We start from the raw sequence: 14020 nt of genomic DNA, 5'->3' as shown, positions 1-14020 counted from the left end.
ACGGACGGACCACACACAACGGCGGACACGGACGACACACGGACACGAGGCCGGGACAGACAGCGGGCCCAGCACTCGCCCCCCACCACCCCACAGCAGGCTCCGGAACCGGCCTCTGCCCCGTGGCCCCACGCGAGGCTGGGGTCTTGCCCCGCTCATGGAGACCCCCCCGGGCCGAGGGTCCCTGCGCTGCTGGCGGCAGCTGAGCCCAGCGCAGCCCCTCACATCCTGCTGCCCCCAGCCGTGGGGAGCCCCGTGGGGGGGCCGGGGGGAGCCCCAGGCCAGCCCAGCCTCGCCACCCCACAGACAGGGGGGCTCACAAGCCCCCTCAGAACCTCCCCGGCAGCACACAGGGTCCCAGGGTGTTTTCGCCGCTGTTTTATTGGAAACGTTAAATACTGGGGGTCCGGCCCCAGGCGGAGCCGGGGGGGGCGCAGGGGGGGAGGCCGGTGATCCCCCCTCATGCGTGCTCTTCGGCCAGCTTCTCCGCCTTGGCCACGGCCTCCTCGATGGGCCCCACCATGTAGAAGGCCTGCTCCGGGAGGTGGTCGTACTCGCCTGCGGGGAGACACCGCGTCAGCATGGGGAGCAGGGTGCCGAGCACGAACCAGGCTCCCCCAGCTTCCCCCCCCAGACGCCATCTCACCCGCCAGGATCTGCTTGAAGCCCTTGATGGTCTCCTTCAGCGGCACCAGCTTGCCCAGATGGCCGGTAAAAACCTCGGCCACCTGGAAGGGCTGCGACAAGAAGCGCTGGATCTTGCGAGCCCGGGCCACAGTCAGCTTGTCCTCTTCCGAGAGCTCGTCCATGCCCAGGATGGCGATGATGTCCTGCAGGGACTTGTAGTCCTGGGGTGGGGGAGAGACGGGGGGGTGAGCGGCCAGCGCTGGGCTTCGTGGCCCTGCTCCAGCATCCCCACGGGGGATGGCCCCCCTCACCTGCAGGATCTTCTGCACCCCCCGGGCCACATCGTAATGCTCGGGGCCCACGATGTTGGGGTCCATGATGCGGGAGGTGGAATCCAGGGGGTCGACGGCCGGGTAGATGCCCAGCTCGGCGATGGCGCGGGACAGCACGGTGGTGGCATCCAAGTGGGCGAAGGTGGTGGCAGGGGCGGGGTCGGTCAAGTCGTCGGCCGGCACGTAGATGGCCTGGGGAGGCGGGAGGGGACGGTGGGCCCAAGGCGGGCACCGCAGCTTCCCCGGCGCGGCGGGGTTGGCCCTGCCCTCACCTGCACCGAAGTGATGGAGCCCTTGCGCGTGGTGGTGATCCTCTCCTGCATGGTGCCCATGTCAGTGGCCAGCGTGGGCTGGTAGCCCACAGCGGAGGGGATTCTCCCCAGCAGAGCCGATACCTTAGGAGGGAACAGAGCCCATGAGAGACCCACACGATGCTGGGCATCCCCTGCAGAGCCACGGCCCGGCCACCATCGCGCCAGGAGCCAGCATGCCAGTGGTCCTGCGCCCAGAACGGACCTCTGAGCCAGCCTGGGTGAAGCGGAAGATATTGTCGATGAAGAGCAGCACATCCTGACCCTCCTGGTCCCTGAAGTATTCGGCCACCGTCAACCCTGTCAGAGCCACTCTGGCGCGAGCACCCGGGGGCTCGTTCATCTGCCCGTAGACCAGGGCGACCTGCGGGCAGGACCCAGGTGTCGGCACGGCGCCGCTCTGCCGCCTGCGCCACGGGCACTGCCGGGAGCCCACCCAAACGCCTCAGGAGTCGCAGCGCACCTTGGAAGTGGCATCTTTCAGGTTGATGACCCCAGACTCGATCATCTCGTGGTACAAGTCGTTGCCCTCACGGGTTCGCTCCCCCACACCGGCAAACACCGAGTAACCGCCATGGGCTTTCGCCACGTTGTTGATCAGCTCCATGATCAGCACCGTCTTGCCAACGCCAGCACCTCCAAACAAACCTGGGAGGGAACACGAATCTCGCTCAAACCCAAGCCGATCCAGCTGCCCTTGGTCTCTCCCTTCGCCCCTTTCCTCCTCAGATCAATAAACGTTGCTTCAGTAAGCTCAGAAGAACGAAAGTCAAATGGTTACTCATCAGCGAAGGAAGCTACTGCAGAGGGATCAGTCCTGAGCCTTGGCAGGTTCAGCAGGGCTGGCAGGTTGCCCCCCTCCCCAGACAGCCCCCATTCCTCTGGAGACAACGCACCGATCTTGCCGCCCTTGGCGTAGGGAGCCAGCAGGTCCACCACCTTGATCCCTGTCACCAGGATCTCCTGTTCAACGCTCATCTCCACGAACTCGGGGGCTTCGGCGTGGATAGCAGCAAACCTGTAGCAAGAGGCAAAGAGAGGAGCTGAGCAGCCGAACCGAGCCCCTTGGCCGGGGCGCCGGCAGGAGACCGCGCAAGCACAGTCCCTGCTCACGACTCAGAACACCGGCACAGCAGGGATGTGCTGCATTCCCGTTCACATGTGCGTATCTGCTACTCCAGAACCTGTGTCCCCACCTCCAAACCCTGCACAACGCTTGTCTCCTGACTCGGGGCGTCACTCACTGTTTTGTCGTGATGGGGCCCCTCTCATCGATGGGTTCCCCGATGACATTCATGATCCTGCCCAGAGTCTCGGGGCCGACGGGGATGCGGATGGGCGCACCGGAGTCCAGCACCTTCTGTCCTCTCACCAGGCCTTCTGTGCCATCCATGGCGATTGTGCGCACAGTGTTCTCCCCTGCCAAGGCCCAAGGACGGTGTCACAGCAGTGCCCTCAAGCTGACCCTGGGGACAGCTGCTGGTGACTTCCCCAGGCCCTGCCAAGGGAACAGGCTGCTGGGAGGAGGACCCAGAGGAGCAGCAGGACCCAGGGACAAAACAGTGCAGAGAAAAACTGAGCCCAGGCCACACTCAAACTCCAGCCCTGCAGGCCAGAGCCCTCCGGCAGCCATTTTCCTCCTCCTCAGATTGAAATCCATGGCTTCAGCAAGCTCAGGAGAACGAAAGTCATCAAGAAACATCATCACGGGAGGACCCCTCCCACCCTCTGCAGCCCTTCTGCGGCAGATGCTCACCCAGGTGCTGAGCCACCTCCAGCACCAGCCGGGTCTCCCTGCCCTGCACCTCAAGGGCGTTGAGGATGGGGGGCAGCCCCTCATCGAACTGCACGTCCACCACCGCACCGATGACGGCCACGATGCGGCCGGTGGTTGAGCCGGCCTTGGCGGCGGGGGCTGGCTGGGCTGCATAGTCTCGTCCTGGGGGGAAAGGAGAGGGGCAAATCAAGGTCAGCCGGGGAAGGGGCAGCTCTGGGCTCCCATGTGTCTCGGGGCTGCAGAGCTGGGGCTCCCCTGCACACCCTGGCTCCCCTGGGATACACCCAAGATCCCTGCATCCCCCCTCAGTGCACCCGGGACCCCCTGCACCCCCCTTCAGTGCACCCGGGACCCCCTGCAGCCCTTGATCCACCCAGGACCCCTGCACCCCCTCCTCAGTGCACCCGGGACCCCCTGCAGCCCTCGATCCACCCAGGACCCCCGCACCCCCCTCGGTGCACCCGGGACCCCCCCGCACCCCCCACCTCAGTGCACCCGGGACCCCCTGCAACCCCTCGGTGCACCCGGGACCCCCCCGCACCCCCACCTCAGTGCACCCAGGACCCCCCGCACCCCCCCTCGGTGCAGCCAGGAACCCCTGCACCCCTCGATCTGCCCAGGACCCCCGCACCCCCACCTCAGTGCACCCAGGACCCCCTGCAGCCCTCGATCCGCTCAGGACCCCCGGCAACCCCGTCGGTGCACCCGGGACACCCCCAAGGACCGCTGCTTCCCCCACACTCCGGTGGCACAGCCCATCCCCTCGCCCTGACAGCGTGGCACAGCCCGTCCTGCCCCACCCCGATAACGGGACCCCGATAACGGGGCTCCCGCACCCCCCACCCGCGCAGGCCCCAAGGTGACCCCGCGGCCGCCCTACACTCACGCGCCCCGGCGGCAGCGGCCGGGCCGGCCCCGCGGCTGAGGAGCAGCGGCAGGAGGTCGCGGCCCGGCCCGGCCCCGTGGCGCAGCAGCGGCCGGACGGCGACGGCGGCCGCAGCCGAGCACCGACCCGCGATCCCCAACATGGCGGCGCCGACTGAGCCCCGCGCCCCGCCCGCCCCACACGGCCCCCGCGGGGCGGGCCCGCAGTGCACGTCACCCGCCGCCGCGCGCGGCCATTGGGCGCCGCGCTGAGCCGCACCGTCCGCATTCGCTCTCCCATTGGCCAGGCGTGCCTCGGCGCCCGCTCTCCGCCTCCTCGCGATTGGGCCGCAGCCCTATCCATCAATTACCGCCGCGAATTGATAGGGCGGGATTAGCGGGAAGGGGCGGGCCCCGGACGAAGGGCCCCGGAAGCGACGGCGCACGTGTCCCGCGCTTGTCCTTGGGGGGGGCGCCGTGACCGCGGCCCAGGCCTCGCCAACCGGGCCCGGGCCCTCAGCCCTCCTGGGTGCCCGAGCCCCGCACCGGGACCCCAGCGGCCACCCGAAGGGCTGCCAGGCGCCCACCGCCGCGCCGGGCCGCTCCCCGCCACCCCAGGGCCGCGGCCCACAGCAAGGCACCTGCCGCAGGTGGATGAAGGCACAAGGCCCAGGCAGAAGGAGAGCCAGGGAGTCTTCAACAGTTTATTAGAAAGAATGTAGACATTAAAAAAATCCCCGCTGCTCTGAACATAAATTGAGGTTTTTCAGCCCGGTTAGAAGCCGCCCGCATGTGCACGCCCAAGGGTCCGCCGCTCACTTCCGTTACCCACAGTGCAAATACGATTTGGTCTAAACGTACAGATCGACAAGCAACAACGTACAGCCACTCGCACCCCGGACTAGATGTAAAGCTTTAGGGTCAAACGGTACCAGGGGACAGGCTCCAGCCACCTGCGCGGGGTCGGGGGCATGTCTGGGCACACGACTTGTGATTAAACACCAAACAAGAAGAAATTTGTTTTCAATACAAACTTTAGGGGAACAGACCTGAAGACACCACAGAGGTACTTGCGCATTGCCTGCTGAATTTTATGAGCCAATGACAACATCCTTCTTTCAAGCCAGTTTTGTTCCCAGTACAAATGTACCATTTCAGGCCGCGGGGGGGGGGGGGGGGGGGGGGGGAAGCTCATTTACCACTTGGTGTACATTCAGGATTCTCCCACTGTAATTACATCTGCTACGAGGCAAGGAGGCTCTGTAAACTTTATTGCAACTGTTCTGTATCGATTGCCTACACCTCAATTGGGTTGGTTTTTTTTTTTTTTTGGAAGTCTGGAAAAACGGTTCATGCATAACGTTATTGCCTCTCGTGGCTTAAGACCGCCCCGTGCAATGGTACACACCTACCATCAGTGAAGCCATTTAAAATGGACTGAAAATGGGTTAAAGGATGCAGGATCTCCCTTTAGGGCTATCAACTCAGGAATTCTTATCTCAATTATGAAATGTTGTGATGAAGTTCTTTCCCCAAAACCCTGAAGACGACAGTTTTCCTTACTCCAGATCTGGCATTTCTAGAGAGAAAAAGAGCAGCATTAGTGGGTGAGTTTTGCTGGGGTTGTTTGTTTTTTTAAAAAAGAAGCTACCAGGAACCCCGTTATATCACAAGGGACACAGGCAAGAAGATCTGGCCCTCAACCAAGGAGGGCATGGGGCAGTTTAAGGTCTCTGCCCTCACCCCTGAAGCACAGAGCTGGTTCTTCACGAGAAAGATCTGTGCACGGCCACTGCTGCCAATGCAGAAGTTACTCGAGTGGGGCCAGCACCACACACAGTGACGTCCCGCGCACGTGCCTGTCGCTCTTAAAAGCCAAAGCCTCCCCAGGACTACATACAGCTGGCTGGGAAGGTCAAACTGGTATTTCATGCTTGTGTGGAAAGGCTTTCACTAGATTAAATCCTCTCACACCGCTCAGGCAAGGCACTGGCATTAGCTCACAGCCAGGATTTAGCGAGGCTGACAGGACAGAACATCTGCTGGCTCTGCTCAAGGCTCTCGCTCAACTAGGAGCGTTCAGTGAGCACTCGCACTGCTGCACGGTGCACAGAAACAAATGAGAACGTCAACTTACTTTCATCATCACTGTCTGGTGAGTCCTGGAAAGAAGAAGGAACATTAACTGGAGCAGACTGCGCTTGAAGGTACTTTTCCCTCTACCACCGCTAACCCAGCAAACGAGCTGCCGTTTCCAACGTCTAGCAGCAAGCGTGCTCTTCGTCAGAGCGCATATTTTGAGGAACTCCACGTTCCACAGGACTTGCTTAGTTTGGCCTCACTGGCCAGAGCCTACAGACCCATAATGACCTGCGGTCAATGCAGAGATAGGTGACACCGAGCTGTCTGGGCACTGCAAGCACTGACACCACCGCCCTCAGCGCCACTGCTGGAGGGGAGGAAGGTGACTTTTGCCAGAGGACATCATTTGTCCAGGCAAGGTTTGGTGCAGCTTAACCTTTTAACAGTGCTGAAGAGGGAACGTGAATTTCTCTTCAGTGAGCAACAATGGATTTGGAGGGCGCTGCGCCAGCCCTGCACGTCTTTGCTGCAAACAAAATACTTACATCATCTGCCCCATCTACTTCTGGCAAGTCTACGTCGTCATCTCCACCCATGTTGTTCATCATCTGTTCCAGAGAGATAATAGCCACGTTAGAAGGTGAAGCCAACTACACTCTCTACGTGAGCTAGGGGAGCACTGCAAAAATCTAAAAATAGCTTAAAACTGTTATAACCGACAGCCACCGGTTGTTCTGACAAATCAGCTGCACCTATGCAGAAATTACAAGGTGAGCGTGCAAAAGAAAATTGAATTAATTGCCTTGGAAACCAACCAGTGCACTGAGTTAGTGCTGACATCTACAACAGGACATACATTCATTTTGTTATTTGATAGCAAGCACAAACTGGTCATCTCACCGCCGTGCTGACAGCCTGCGGCACGGGTTAAAGCAGGCAACGGCTGTGCCTCAGCAAACGCGAGACCAGCGGCCAGGAAAGCACCAGGAGCAACGCCAAGGAAGAAGACTCTTCCCGCAGCTGTCAGTCCCTGCTTGCCTACACACAGCCCAGAAGGAAACCCAAACCTCCAGGTACTCATCTTCCCGTACCTCAGAAAAGCGATCAAAATTGGACATGTCTTCATCTGAATCATCTTCCCAGTCTTTCCAGTTGTTGAAGTCCACGCTGAGCCAGTTGAGCTGCACGTCAACAGAAGAAGTTATTTAAGGACAAGCGAGTAACAAGCCGTTACTGTTCAGAAAAGGAAGGTTAATAAGAACTGCCGTTCTGATCATAAGCGCGTCAAGTGACCCATTAACTGCTACGTAATTTAACCGTGACCCAAGCATTAAACAAAATTAAAAACCAGGGGAGGCAACAGACACTGCTACCCTGGCCAGCAAGGAGCCCAAACCCACCTTTGCCCTCTCTTTTGTTAACCTTGGCCATGCCTGACCAGATTCTCCTTTTCGTAAACAACACAAGATAGATCTGTCTGTTCTTTTATGCTTTGATTCCTGAAAAAGAAAAAAAACAAGTATCTGTTAGTATAATCATCACAAACTTCACCAGGAAGTGCTTATATTAGACTCATCTGTCTTAACCAATCAACTTATTCTTTGTCCTGAAAAACACCGTCCAGAGATGCTTTCACAGATCTGAGTTTAAGCATGCTCTTACGGTCTAAGGAACAATTTGCCCAAAATACTGGAAGTAGCCTAAAGAATGGGTGGTGTTTTTCAGGATACAGCACTAAGAACACAATAAGAGGAGAGTCAAGAAGATACTTACATTTGGATCAATATTATTAAAAAGGTCAATTTCATTTAAATGTTTAAAGTTATCACTTCCTCCAAGACAACTGTTAAGAGAAAAAAAATGCTGGTGTTTAGCAGAGAATGTCTTAAAGAACACTTCATTAACAGAACTTGCTACTTTAAGAAAAGCCATCATCTAATCAGTACCAGCACAGCCTTTAGGACCCACCCCCCCCCACCCCAATGCCTTTCAGCTTTGTGAAGTCCCAAGGTACTTACCTGAATGTAAGTTTGGATTTTTCAAAATTTACATTAACATCTTTACTGTCTTCAACACAAAACTCAATAAAGACATAGTCCCTTCGGTCGTACCACTTCGCAGAAGCAGGCTGCCTGTGAACAGACCATTTAAGAGAAGTTCAAATCAAGTTTCATAGCTTTCATCAATATTGAAAAAACTCACCCTTCCACACCACCAGTAAACTTAACATTGGCTTTCCTTACATTTCTCCTGATACACAACCAGAGCAGTTACTTGTTCCTGTGCTTAAAAGCTGCATTACTAGCTTATTATTAATAACCTTTAAAAGGTGCTTAAGGCTGAAAAAAGATGTGAAGAATAAAAAGAGATACAATGCATTCAGTGCATAACACCCCCAAAAAGCTCGTCCTGATGTTCCTTGAAGAAGCTATCAAAACGTATGAGACCAAAATAAGTGTTACAGCAAATCAAGATCGCGGCAAACTTTGCAAGATGAGCTACTACAGATGATGGCAAAATTTCAGTCACCTCTAACAGCTACACAGGCAGGCTTAAATATGCTTTTTGTCACCCAAATAGTTAAAACCCCAAAGCACAAACACTGAAAAAAACCCACTTCTTTGGACATTGATACTACTAAGAAACAGGCCGTTCAACAAATTTGCTACGAGTAAGACCCAGCTGAAATCAGTACAGGTATGAGTGCTGAAGAATCACTGTTCTGACTTCTTGCTACAACCTTCTACGTACGCAGACTTAAAACTTCCACGCTCCTCGGTATCCTTCTGGCTTTCCACAAACACCACAACAAGCAGCAGCCTTGCTGCAAACCGTGTTCGCAGTTCTACAGTGAGAACTCACCTGCAACGCTCAAGCGCGGCCATACTCGATCGGCTGGTGAAAGCGACCCCGGCTCAGCACTCCTTGGCCACAGACTCCCCACCACTTTCAGTTATTCTCCTGGCAACTCAGGCCAAGCCCACAACTGCACGCGTACATTCCAGGAGAAAGCAAACAGCCACCCAAGCGCGAGCTGCTGTTGCTAAGGCACAGAAGACCACGGGTGCTTCTCACACTCCGGCTGTCTTCTGGAGGTGCAAGATCAAAGCTGGGATTTTACAGCTAATGCCCCTGCAGAGATGACCTCAAAGACCTACCTGTGAGTCAGACTGAAGTTAAATGCTCTGAGCTGAACAGTCACTTACCCCGATGTTTGTCACAACTACACTTGACTACAGGAAGCTAAAGCACAGGCGGACACAAAGAAAGCCAACGTTCCCATCCGTACGTGAGAGTGGCTTCCACTTCACACGCCAAGGAGTGGACGTTTGGTCTCTGTATTGCACTCTAAGCATCAGAGCACAATAACCTGACAAAAGAGTAATTAACTTTTCAGAACCTTTATTAAGGTGACCACTGCTAAACTTTCAGATTTTGACTCACCTGATCATCAACCGATGCAATTCTCGATATCGAACCATGACACATTTAGTAAGGTTACGTACTGAGCGCTGCAACGCTCCCCAAAGAAGCCCCGCTCCCTCGCCCCACAGCTTGTTCCTATCCTGCTCCCAGCACAACTCTCCACCGAAACCCAGACGAGCCAGCTTTGAGCTCTGTTGGTGCTACAAGTACTTTGCAGTTCAGCCGTACAAACACCAGTGCCAGCTCAAGGAAAGGCCAGCACAGCGGCAGAAGCGGCCGCGACTGCCTCTTCTAGCGTTAGCACCCATTGTTAAGTGCAGAAAATGTCTGATCAGAGGCCAGTGACGGAGCAGTTAACTTCTGAGAGCACAAAACCCAAGTGGTTTTTTACTGCAACCTTTGGTTTCAAGCAAGATACTGTCCCACTGGGTGAAAACCTAAGGCTTTCCCTTTTAGCAGCATTTTTAGGAAATGCTAAGGCATCTACTTATTCAGGTAGAAGTACAATAGCAGAGTAGCAATTTTCTTACTGTGGTATTTTTAATTCCTTATTGGACCCAAGTTCCCTCTTCTAATAGGGAATGAAAGACTCTCAGAGAAAAAAAGAGCACAAGGAATGACTTGCTCTGTTCCCTCTGTGTTTGGGCACTGCACAGCAGCCATTCCTTACGCCGCTGGAAGACAAAAATCCCACTGCGTGGAACTCGGTACATCACTCAAACGCACTGTTATCGGAACAGAAATCTCAGTGTCCCTGCTCATGATGATGCAGGGGCTCCTGCTGAATAGCATTAACACTTCGCAAACATTTTCAATGTCAATGGAGATGTCTCCAGCCTTCCCAGGGAGCTGCACGCATTCCTCAGTCTTGTAGCTTTGGTTTGGCCACGACCTTGGTATCTTTGCCAAGATCAGGGGTTCTGAGGCACCAACAGCCTGTTCACAGCACTTGCAAATATCTTAGTGAGCTGTCCTAGAGCTGAAGGAGACTTCAAATGCATCTGAGCTACAGAGAGGAATGAAAGAGACCAAAGAAAATTTACTAGAACGTAATTCATGTTCCTAACACTAAATATATGCTACCTCCCCAGATATTTAATACTTACCACTCTGAACTGTAATTAAAGCTACGCAGAGTTGCCTCTCATTCTTTTTATCTGTTTTTCAAATCTCTCCTCCTCCCAAAGGGAGAATGGAAACCCTCCTTCGGCCACCTGTGAAGCGCTTTAGTCAGGACTTACCATTCAAACCAGTAACACAGGATATGTCGGAGCTGCTAACCAAAGTTACGGATGAGGCGGAAGTCGCAGCTAATTTGCATCGCCTGCCTACACGGAGATTCCTAGGAGGCAATTGCGCACAGGGAAGCCAGTGGCGAAGTGTGCTTGTGCTCCGAGGACTTCAGAGAGATGGCTCCCCTACACCCACAGAAAATTTTCTATTTTCTTACAGGCACCAAGAAACACCGCCAGGACTTCTAAGCGTAGTCACTTGTTATACGGAGAGCCTAACGTTTCCTCCTTCTTGCTCAACTGAACTAATCCCAGGGGACCTCAGCCTATGCCAACAGCGTCAACCTGAGCATGTGCTTTGGTTATGTATCATCCCCACGTCCTAATAGGATTTAGATTTCTTTGAAACAGAGAAGTTAATTTAAACATGCTGTATCCCACATAGCAATAAACCACAGCAGACTTAGAGCAGCGTACAGCCCAGGGAGCAAATCACCCGCGTTCCGCATTTGGCAAGGATTTCTTCTGTCAAATCCACATTTGGTGCCACCCGCGTGTTTTGGTGACCTCCTAAACAGACACGGCCGCCACGCATCTGCATTTGGCTCTCTCTTCTAGTCATCGCATTCAGAAGACAACCCTGACAACAGTATTGTCGAACAGGTTCTAGAAGCTTCACAGCAACAGTTTCCCGCTGATGGTGTCGTGCAGGCTCAGCTTCACCCGAGGGACCTCACCGCTCCGTCTAACCCACGGGGGCCGCCCACAACGCCCGGAGCCACAGTTCTGGTGTGGATGCCCCGGTCTCCTGCTTAACCACAGGCGAAGAAGCAGCTTCTTCCATGCCGTGCTCACAAGCTGACTCTCAAGTCTTACTGTTGGTGGCTTGGTGCGATTCAGGAAGTTTCCAAACCTGTCCTCGTCCTTCCTTGTCCACTCCATCAACTGCACCGATTGGAAGCCCATCTTTGGTTCCTGGAAAGCATCCTGACAATTCCTACGGTTTGAGGACACTGAGGACGTCTGCTGAACAAGATTTTCACCCCCAGACAGCAGTAAGAAATCTGTTTTACATAACTAGCTTTGCTTTCATTTATATGCCCTGGAAAGGCAGCTTTTTTTTTTTTAATTAAAAAACTAGTTTCAGACTATAGGCAATTTTAAGTGGGAGGTACTACCACTGTAGTTTCAAGATGATGTATTCTACAGACATTAAACGAAAAATTCCAACTTTATTACGTCCTTCTCACTTTCAGTCACATTAAGATGAAGCAGCCCCACAACTCAGAGTTTCAGAACAGCTGCGGTGAAGCAAATACCTCACTGGGGACAAGGGGGCAAAAAAGCAACTGGTCACATCGGCCGTTTCACTGAGTGGTAACGCTTTCCTCGGTCCCTGCACCAAACCAACCCTTCCGACAAACAAAAAACCTCAGAAAAGTGGCACCACGTTCAGTCATTTAAGCCAAACACGTGGAAATCCAGACTGCCAGCAGATAACGCTGCAATCGGCTTCAGGGGCAGCGCACCTCTTCCTTAACAGCCAGATTTCACTCTTAAAAGCATCACACTGCATACGCTGCAAAGCTCGGCTCCTCTCCCGTTTGCATTGCTAGAGAGCGTTCACGTCAACCAGAGCTCCGTTACGAATAGCGTATGCCGGTTTTGGGTCACTGAAGCAGCCTCAATAGAATTACAATGACACCGGCTAATTAGGACTCCCCAGCACGGCACGAGCACTCCCCGTAGCGTCAAGGCACTTCGGAGCGCAGGTTTCCGCTCGGCATGCGCGGGAGGCCACACGAGCCGCGCTCAAGAGAAGAAATCCAGCCGCTCGGCTCCTCTCCCCTTCCCACAGCAGCTCACCTCCCGCGGCGCGGCCGAGGGAGCACCCGGGGCTGCCCACGCCGACGCTGCCCGTTCCTCCCGCACCGGCCCGAGGACGGCAGCAGCAGGGAGGTTTTCCAAAGCCAGCTCCGACGTTTGCACGTGCTTCAGAGAGGTGCCTCTTCGCTCTTATTCATTTTTTACATCGAAGGGTGAAAGCTTATCAACAGATGAGTGCATCACTCGCACGCCTGCACGTTGCGGGCGGGAAAACGTGTTACTTACCGGGAATTTTTCCACGCTACCGTTCGGGGGATGTCAGCGCCGTTCAAAGCGCCCAGCAACGCTCACCACCCCCGCTGTACCGGCTGCCGGCTCGGCCCTACCCGCCCAAGGGAAGGGCCCCCGACAGGGCCGCCCCGCCTCAGCCCCATTCATTCCACACACCCGGGGCGGGGACCGAAGCCCCGTTCCCTTCAGACCGGGGCAGAAACGAGAAAAAAAAAACCCAAAAACGCGGCGCGGCTTCAGCCGGCCACAAGCACCAACCCCCCCCCCTCCGCCCGACCCCCCGGGGCAGGCGGCAACCGGGACCGGGCCCCGCGGGGAGCCCGCCCCAACGTGACCGGGGGCCGCGGCCCCACCGGGCCGGCCAAGGTCACCACGCGGGGCGGCGGCGGGGACCCGCGTCCCCTCGGCCCAGCCTCCCGCCGCCGAGGGCGGGCTCCCGGTGGGGCCGCGGCGCAGCGTCCTCCGGCGGCCGGGGCCCGGCGGGGGTAGGCCAGGCCGGGCCGCGCCGCGCACCCCCGCCGCTCCCCACTCCCGGGCCTCACATGGCGAATGGCGGCGGCTCCGGCTGGCGCTCCTGGGGCGGGGGCCCGGATCCGGGTCCGGCTCTGGGCGACGGCGGCGGCGCGGCAGGCGGCGGTGTCGGTGCGGGCAGGGCCGTGGCTCCGGCGGCGGCGGGCTCGGGGCTCGGCGCGGCCTCGCTCCCACAATTCCCCGCGCTCTCGGGAGCGGCGGCGCCCAGCGCTGGTGACGCAGCAAAATACCCGCCGCGCCGCCTCCCGCCGCCGCCGCTGCGCATGCGCGCCCGCCGCCTGCCGCCTCTTGGCGCGCCGAGCCGCCCGCCCCGCCCGCGCAAGCGCGCGCCCGCTCCCTCCTCCCTTCTAGCAGCTTCTCGCCGCGCAGGCGCAGTTGGCACCGCCCCGCCCCGCGCCGTTGCCATGGTGACGGGGCGGGCACCGGGGCCTGGGCCGGGCCGGGCTCCCCCCGCGGGGCGGGCACCGGGCGGATCCTCGCCCGCACGGCCGGAGCGCAGCCCCTCGGGCTCCCGCGGCCCCGTATCCCGGCTTGTGTCAGGGGCAGTGTGGCCAGCAGGAGCGGGGCAGCGATCGTGCCCCTGTGCTCGGCACCGGGGAGGCCGCACCTGGAATGCTGTGCCCAGTTTTGGGCCCCTCAGCACAAGGAGGACATTGGGGTGCTGGAGCGTGTCCAGGGAAGGGCAGCGGAGCTGGGGCAGGGTCTGGAGCACAGGGCTGG

General features: G+C 57.1%; 2 protein-coding genes and 2 non-coding genes across 6 annotated transcripts; all 4 read right to left on the bottom strand.

Annotated features, from left to right (window-relative positions):
* Positions 1-460: 460 nt before the first annotated feature.
* ATP5F1B (ATP synthase F1 subunit beta) lies at positions 461-4075 on the bottom strand. The gene is made up of 10 exons (XM_075724904.1): positions 3934-4075; positions 3027-3209; positions 2515-2689; positions 2167-2288; positions 1734-1918; positions 1476-1634; positions 1232-1354; positions 939-1151; positions 647-848; positions 461-558 (listed from the first exon to the last, which is right to left on the bottom strand). Exons 1-10 carry the CDS (start codon positions 4073-4075, stop codon positions 461-463), a joined length of 1602 nt encoding a protein of 533 aa, XP_075581019.1.
* On the bottom strand, positions 1991-2064 carry LOC142596116 (small nucleolar RNA SNORD59). Its single transcript, XR_012831818.1, has one exon. It is a non-coding gene; the product is annotated as a small nucleolar RNA SNORD59 (small nucleolar RNA).
* LOC142596117 (small nucleolar RNA SNORD59) lies at positions 2910-2984 on the bottom strand. Its single transcript, XR_012831819.1, has one exon. It is a non-coding gene; the product is annotated as a small nucleolar RNA SNORD59 (small nucleolar RNA).
* A 1029-nt stretch (positions 4076-5104) lies between the features above and the next one.
* On the bottom strand, positions 5105-10701 carry PTGES3 (prostaglandin E synthase 3). 3 transcript variants are annotated; one of them, XM_075724905.1, is made up of 10 exons: positions 10526-10701; positions 9950-10425; positions 8856-9363; positions 8012-8125; positions 7767-7836; positions 7394-7492; positions 7085-7174; positions 6539-6601; positions 6049-6073; positions 5105-5490 (listed from the first exon to the last, which is right to left on the bottom strand). In XM_075724905.1, exons 3-10 carry the CDS (start codon positions 8876-8878, stop codon positions 5471-5473), a joined length of 504 nt encoding a protein of 167 aa, XP_075581020.1. In that variant the 5' UTR covers positions 8879-9363; positions 9950-10425; positions 10526-10701; the 3' UTR covers positions 5105-5470. The 3 variants fall into 3 exon arrangements, with proteins under 3 accessions (XP_075581020.1, XP_075581021.1, XP_075581022.1); XM_075724906.1 differs by having other exon boundaries at positions 10661-10679; XM_075724907.1 differs by lacking the exons at positions 9950-10425; positions 10526-10701 and adding an exon at positions 9438-9574.
* Between the last annotated feature and the right edge of the window lie 3319 nt (positions 10702-14020).

This window comes from Pelecanus crispus, chromosome 26 (genome assembly GCF_030463565.1).
Source record: "Pelecanus crispus isolate bPelCri1 chromosome 26, bPelCri1.pri, whole genome shotgun sequence".
In the NCBI taxonomy this organism is placed as follows: Eukaryota; Metazoa; Chordata; class Aves; order Pelecaniformes; family Pelecanidae; genus Pelecanus; species Pelecanus crispus.
This window is presented reverse-complemented; position numbering and strand designations above follow the sequence as displayed.

Bases quoted from the DNA above. Each gene is read 5' to 3' on its own strand.
- ATP5F1B (XM_075724904.1), bottom strand. From the start codon at position 4,075: ATGTTGGGGATCGCGGGTCGGTGCTCGGCTGCGGCCGCCGTCGCCGTC. The intron at 1,152-1,231 runs GTGAGGGCAGGG...CCGCCTCCCCAG, and splicing joins GCTCCATCACTTCGGTGCAG to GCCATCTACGTGCCGGCCGA. The intron at 849-938 runs GTGAGGGGGGCC...CCCCCACCCCAG, and splicing joins GGGTGCAGAAGATCCTGCAG to GACTACAAGTCCCTGCAGGA.
- PTGES3 (XM_075724905.1), bottom strand. From the start codon at position 8,878: ATGGCCGCGCTTGAGCGTTGCAG. The intron at 7,493-7,766 runs GTAAGTATCTTC...TTTCTTTTTCAG, and splicing joins TTAATAATATTGATCCAAAT to GAATCAAAGCATAAAAGAAC. The intron at 5,491-6,048 runs GTAAGTTGACGT...TTTTCTCTCTAG, and splicing joins ACCAGACAGTGATGATGAAA to AAATGCCAGATCTGGAGTAA.